Here is a 6,951-nt window from a genome sequence, read left to right as displayed (position 1 = left end):
CTGGGACAGCCTGCGGGCAGGCAGGCAGCATGGCACAGCCACGGGCACCGCCAGCCCTGCTGTGCTCACCAGCATCAGCTGCGGTGCTGGCGGATCCTCCTGGGAACGGGAAGCTGGGAATGATCCCACCAGAAGAGCCCAAGGCTCAACCCCTTCCAGTTTTGGGCAGGGGATGGGCAAGGCAAGGACAGAGCGAGCCCGGGCTGCGGGACCCCGGGAGGCGGCACGGCTGGGTGATGCTCCTGCGCCCGGAGCACCGCTGGGGGGCGGTCCCCAAAGGCAGGTCCCGCAGAGGGACACCGGGTCGCCCTGGTAAACCAGGCGGGTGGAGAAGCCTTCGGCTCAGCTCCTAACCAAGCGAAGCCCGGTGCCACAGCCGGCCCGAGGGATGCCTCCGGGGGGCTTCCAGCCCTGAGCACTGACCTCCTCCTCGCACCCCAGCTCCTCCCAGTGAGCCGGGAAAGTTTGTTTTCCAGTTTTCCTTTCCAAGGACAGCCACCCGCAGCACCACCACCTGGGGGACAGGACCGGGGGCTGCAGCTAGCCCCTGCCCTCCCGCCACCCCCCACTTCGCTTCCAGCAGGCTCAGCCCCAGCCCGACGGACACCCTCAGCAAAGACTCCTCCTCCGCAGCAGGACACCCTCGGGGGGTCGGGGAGAGCTGCCGGGCCGAGGCTGCTGCTCCGCGCCGGGCAGGAGGAGCTCCCAGACTCTCGCGCACTGAATGCTTGAGACATGGTATAGATATATTTTGTTTTCTTTCTTTCTTTTTATAAAGAGGCTAAAACAAGAGTCAACAGCTACGAACACAAAAGTTTAAAAGGGCAGCGGCGGGAGCAGCGGGGTCTACCCCGCAGCCGGCGGGATGGCGTGCTGGAAGGAGGCGACGGCGTGTGCCCGAAGGCGGCAGGCGGCGGGCCGGAGTCCCGCCCGGAATTCACAAAAATAAAAATGTTACAAAAAATTAAAATAATTATAATAATAATAATAGTAGTAGTAGTAAATCGGGTTTGCCAGCTTCCTCCCTGCACAGTTGTCTGCATCTTGGCACCTAGGCAAAGCATCCTCCTCTTCCCCCCGTGGCTGCTCGTTCCTCCTCGGACCGAGGCTCCTCACCACAGCCCCAGCGTCGGTCCAGGCTCCGGGACCCAAGCGGCGGCCGATGCGGCGCCAGGCGCGCGGGCGCTTCACGCAAGGACGTACGGGTGAAGCAGGGAAATCCAAAAATGAAAAGGGCAGGTAGAGTCTCCGGGTTTGCAGGCGGTGTCTGAGCGAGGTTGGAAAGGCACGGCGCCCACCCCCTGGCCAGCCGCAGTCCAGAGAAGAAGAGGAGGATGCTCAAGGCTCACCCTCGAGTCTCGGGATTACAAAAGCTGAGAACTACAAAACTAAATACAAAGGGGAGAATCAGCGCGCGAGCCATCCGCGCTCCGGCGCCGGACCCCGGCGCTCCCCGCGCCGTGCCGTGGGGTTCGTTTTGCTTCCTCCCTCCCGGCGCCAGACTGCCCGCGGGGAGACCCGGGGGGCGTCTGCCCCCCACGCTCGGCGCTCCCGTGCTCCTGCATCGGCGGCTTGCCCAGGCTGCTCCTCACACCTTGTAGTAAATGTTGGCTGGGCTCTGGGGGGGCATCTCCTGGACAATGTAGACGGGGTGCCCGTAGTCCCCGCTCACCTTCTCGTAGTGCGGGCAGTAGTTGTTCTCTGTAGTCCGTAAGGGGATGATGATGTCGCTGGGCTCGGAGCCCGCATTCCCGCTGCATTTCGGGCTGGCCAAGGTGCTGAGGGACAAGGCTGCGGTTCGCTGCTGCGTGTGCTTCCGGTGCCGCTTGCGGATCTTGATCAGGAGGACGACGAGGAAGATGATGATGAGGATGAAGATGACGCAGCCGGCGCCGATCGCCGCGAAGACAGCCACCTTGGAGCTCAAGAAGCCATCGCTGGTACCGTGGGTCTCCTGGCCGTCCTGGTTGACGGAGCCTGCAAGGCAAGGGGAGAGGGGTGTCAGAGGCTGGCAGGCAGCCTGCACCCCGCCGCCGCGAGGGGCCCCGCGCAGCTGGTTCCACGCTCCATCCACGCACGGATCGCAGCCTGCGGGGTGGGCGAGCCCTCGGCCACAGCAGGCGCTGGGCAGGACAGGATGGAGCCCTGGGCATCGGCAGAGGAGGGACCACGCGCCCTCTCCCCCACCCTGCACCACCGCTCCCCCTTTCCACCTCCCGGCCGATGGAGCAGAGCTCTGCTCATGTCCTGGTGACAACCAGTCCGGATCCCGGGAGACTTTGCTCTCCACAACAGACCTGGATGCTCTGGTGAAACTGGGCTCTGATACCTGGAGCCCTGCGATATCCGATTACTGACCCCCTGCCTCCCCCTGACCCCCGGGGCCGGGGCAGCCCCAGCCCCCCGAGGGGAGAGTGCTTGGCTGGCCGTACCAGGCGAGAAGAAAAGAGCAGCTCTTCCCTACTTCATCTGATTTCACTTTCCTCTCAGCAGGGTCAGGAACTCAGGAAACCACCTTCAAAGGGCTTTCACACTGGCTCAGCTCAAAAACCCAAGGACCTCACCTCCTCCAAGCCCTCTCAGATATACTGCGAGGAACAGATGGGCAGCGAGGAGGAGGAGGAGGAGAGTGCTGAAACAGCACTTCCCTGCAAAGCTCCTGCCAGGACATACCAGAGCTGGGAAAACAAACCCGAGCTGCTCGGCACTGCATTCTGGCTGTCTGCGCCGTGCCCTGAGCACTCCCCGGCCAGAAGGCGCAGGGCTGGGGCGAGGAGCTGCCTCAAGCAGCGGGGACGGCAGAGACGGGCGCAACGCTTAGCAAAACTCATCTGCATCCCTGCTCCGGCGTGCCCGGCGTCCCCGGGATCCATGCAACAACCCGGCTCGGAGCTGCTCTGCCAGCGACAGCCGCCTGCCAACCTCTGGCCCCGCCGGCCCGCAGAGCCCCCAGCCCTCTCCTGGGGTGTCGGGTGTCCTGGCAAAACCCACCCGGCTTGCCGGGCTCCTCCACCGCAGGGACCTTGCTGCGCGGGCTCTGCGTGACAATTTTCACGGTGTTGTCGGACTCCTTGCTCGGCCGACTCGTCGTCAGCTGCTCTGGGATCACCGCGTTTGGATCTGGGGAGGAGAGGGAAGGGACGGATGAGAAATGTCAATTCAACCTGGACGGCAGCAGCTCACTCTCCTGCCTGAAGAGCAGCTGCCCCCAAAATCCCAGCCAGCCACCCCGCACGGGGCGCGAGGGAGACGCAGCAGCAGCGGGAGCCGCTGAGAGCGACAGAGCAAGGCTGAGCTGCTTCAGGGCTTGTGGGAAGCAGCTTCCCCACTCTCATCCCCCCTGCTTTTATGTTTTCTGAGCTCCTGTGCGTGGGTTGGGGCAAGTTTCTTGCACGGGCAGTGAGAGGAACGGGAAGGGAGCCTGCCAAGGTTGCAGCACTGCTTCTTCTGTTTATTATAAATATTGGCCCCAAAGTGAAAACACAGTAATGAAAAGCAGTCACCAAGAGCTCTGCAGCTGAGTCAGGGGCCGAAACGAGCCCGGGGCATCGCTGGGGCTGGGAGGCAGCCGGCAGCTCGGGATGGGAGGCGCTGGGGAGCTCGCTCCAGAACCGCCCCAGCACCACCACCAGCGACCCCCTCGGTGTCCTGCTGCCACCATCGGCCTGGCTCGTCCCCCCAGCGCGGTGGCCGCTGCCGCTGAGCCCAAGCACTGACGCCTGCCCAGCCCGAACCCCTCCTCGGGTGCCCGGCGAGTCACGGGGGCACCATCCGTGCCAACCCCTCCGCCGATGCACCTCCACAGCTGACGGGCCCGCGCTGAGCTACCTTCCCACCGCGACACCAACCACCGGGTCACACAGAACAGTTACTCCACTTTAATCCCAACACACCAAACACCTGCAAGTGTTGGCAAAAGATAAAAAGGGAGGAAAAAAAGATCCTGAAAGTGAAATTCTGCTGAACTAACTAACCCAGGAGGCTTCCCGGGCTCCAGGGAGCAGCCGGCCTGGCCTCGGTTTCCCCAGAATGCAGAACCCCTCACCCCCACAGCAGGACAGGGGCCCTGGTTCACGGACCAACTTTTTGCTGGGCAAAGGCATTTCGGCAAGAGGAGACCCCGGGGAGCAGAAGGACTCACCCTGCCCCACTTTCATGACAATCTTCATGGAGCGTGTCTGGCAGACCCCTCCTTCGCGGTTCTCCAGGCCATCCAGCGTCCCGTTGGAAGTGGCTGCAAGAGAAGAGCAGGAGCGTTAAGCAGGGCTCCTGGGAGCTGGAAGGGCACCGCCGGGCAGGTCCCCGCTGTCCCCAGGCACCACGAGGGACCTGGCAGGAGCTCAGCACCTCCTGACCCAGGGACTCGCTCCCGACCCCCCGCCGCAGCTACTTCTTCACGCCCCAGTGCGGAGCCCACCGCAAGCATTTAATACACCGAGTTCTCAATTTTCTGCACCTTCAAAACATGTTTGCAGTGGTGAGGACGTGATCCCTCCGGCTTCCCCTCGCTGCCACATCCACACAAGCGAGCCATTCTCCTTGCCTGCACCCTCCTCCCCCTTTAATTCCTGGATAATTTCCTTTGCTCCTTAGTGTATAATAGGAACACATGCATATGCACAGTTTAAATTATACATATATAATTACACACTGTGCCTCAGTAAAGAATGTAAACCCAGAGCCCCAATGGGGTTGAGTGGCTTTAATTGCAGGGCAGAAGTCAGTTAAATTCACATTAACTTTTTGCTTTAGCCGGCACAGATTTTTAAGCCTTTCAGTCCTGCGGGAATGCAGGGAGCCACACGTCTCCCGCTGCCACCACGCAGGACAGGACCCCCACCCATGCGCCCGCCAGCCCTCTGCCACGGCGGGGACAGTTCGAGGCAGGAGGGACACGAGAGAAAAAAAAACCCAAACCAGAGGATTAGAGGATTAAGCACCCAAATGGCAGATTCTGCTAAACATACTCAAAAAACTGGCTTTGGACCCCAAAAGGGCCCTCGTCACCGGCAGCAGCAAGTGCCTGGCGGATGCTGTGCCAAGATGGGCGATGGGCTGGGCAGCTCGGGCACGCAGCCGGCTCTCCCCAGTGACCAGGGTCGGTTCTCAAGCTGGCACTTCCATCCATCGTGGCAAACACGCATCATCCCAGTGCTCCACCAAATCCAGGCACGGGGATTTATTCACCCAGGGAAGCTACAAAACCTGGGAGGAGCACAGTGACAGCACAGGGCACGAGCGGGGCTTAGGAAAGGCGATGGAGAATTATGAAGCTACGGGGACAATTTTACAGAGACAAAGGCAGTGAAGCAAGGCAGGATTCGGCCAGCACAGCGCAGCCAACACCTACCCTGAGCCTCCACGCCAAACCTCAGCCCCGGGGTCTCAGGTTGCCTGTGCAGCCCAGTCCCTGCCTCCGCCCCACAAAAACTCGGGTTTGGGGAGGGCGGGTGACCGATGGTCGGTGGGGACGAATCCGTCAGCCCCGGCAGGACCTTCGGGTGCCTCAGTGAGGACTCGATGCCGGGCTACGCTGGAGAGCGAGCCTGGATCACGCCGGGATGCAGGCTCGAAGTCTATCAGCTCTGTCCAAACGCCCCTGTGCAATCAAGGCTCTCGTGTGAAACACCAGCAAATGTTTTACTAATCAGAAAGTCATTGGGACGTCTGCTGAGTTATCGCCTCTCCCACGGCGGGGTTTCGCCTGCCAGCAGCTCCCTGGCCAGAGCCAGGGCGTTTTGACAGGAGCACTGTCAGCACAAATCCCGATGCAAATGCCTGGGAAACAGGATAAACACCCGCCCTGGAGCCTAGACAAGCTCTTCCCAACGTGAACTGGAGTCAGGGGCCTGAGCAAAAACTCCCCATAAAACCACCTCGGGGAGCTAAGTCCAGCAGAAGGCCCAGCAGGCCGGTTCTCCCAGGCCAGAGGCTCTGCTCTGGGGATGAAATAAGCTGATATGTCCCAGCCAACGGCCCTGATGCGGTTCCATGAACAGCTTCCCAGCACCATGCCACGGGTTGCTCCACCTCAGACAGACTTGACCCATTCACACTGCAAGACAGCGGGGCAGGGGAAAACAGAAGAGTCTGTAAAACCAGCCTGCGCGAGATCTCATAGGTCGTATTTAGAAGGTAATAACCTAATTTTATCAGAACGATCTCCAGAATAAGTATGGCTCAAATGTGGGGAAGTAGGAGATCCCGCAGAGGTAGAGCACACGCAGCAGTAACAGGAGACAGCAGTTCCTCCAAAATAACTACGCAGATATTGCATTCGGATACGACAAAACCATTAAACATCCAAAGAGCGCAGAGGAATGGCAGCTGGAGTCACAGGGACGGATGAGTGGACGCAGCTGAGCATCCTTCCTCCCGCGCCGCACGCAGGACTTTGTTCAAGAAGCCTCTTCTTGTTCTGATCATAACAACGATGAGGGGAGAAAGTAGCTTTGAAAGGGAACTGCGTGTAAAAAAAAAATGAAGCAGCTACTTGAGGGAACATAAAAAGGGGCAGCTAAAAGGGAAAAACGCTTGCAAAAACCATGGCGATGGTCTCCAGTGCAGCCTCTTGAAACAAGGACACGCGCTGCCACACTCCATATAGATCCGAAACGGGCCAAACCAAAGCAAAGCAAGATGCTCCACAAAGCCAGCCGGGCTTCCGAAGGGCAAAATCCCATCCAAACGGCTAAAAGAGAGCAACTTCTGGTGGGTTTTAGATAAAATCGTAGGACAGACTGACGTGTTGCTGAGAAGCAGGTCCAGAGGCAGGTGGGGTCGGCGGCCGGGGCTCCCCACTGACCCACGGGGAGGGGGCTGCGGCGGTGGCACTGCAGGCTCCTCCGTCGTGCTTCACTGCAAAGCTCAGAGGTGGAGAGCTGATCCTCCCGCTGTTTCTTGCTTTCACAGTGGAAGATGCACCAGTAGAAGGCCACAGGATCAGGCCTG

General features: G+C 60.3%; 1 protein-coding gene across 1 annotated transcript in view; it reads right to left on the bottom strand.

Moving 5' to 3' along the window:
- Nucleotides 1-739: 739 nt before the first annotated feature.
- Nucleotides 740-6,951, bottom strand: part of EFNB1 (ephrin B1) — a 51,677-nt gene continuing 45,465 nt past the window's right edge. The window contains exons 3-5 of the mRNA XM_075106495.1: nucleotides 4,142-4,234; nucleotides 2,992-3,120; nucleotides 740-1,977 (exon numbers count right to left, since the gene is read on the bottom strand). Coding sequence (XP_074962596.1) covers nucleotides 1,589-1,977; nucleotides 2,992-3,120; nucleotides 4,142-4,234 — 611 coding nt within the window. The 3' untranslated portion in view covers nucleotides 740-1,588. The remainder of the gene's footprint in view (nucleotides 1,978-2,991; nucleotides 3,121-4,141; nucleotides 4,235-6,951) is intronic.

Source organism: Phalacrocorax aristotelis, chromosome 11 (assembly GCF_949628215.1).
Source record: "Phalacrocorax aristotelis chromosome 11, bGulAri2.1, whole genome shotgun sequence".
Classification (NCBI taxonomy): domain Eukaryota; kingdom Metazoa; phylum Chordata; class Aves; order Suliformes; family Phalacrocoracidae; genus Phalacrocorax; species Phalacrocorax aristotelis.
The sequence above is the reverse complement of the archived record's forward strand: the minus strand, read 5'-3'. Positions and strand labels throughout refer to the sequence as shown.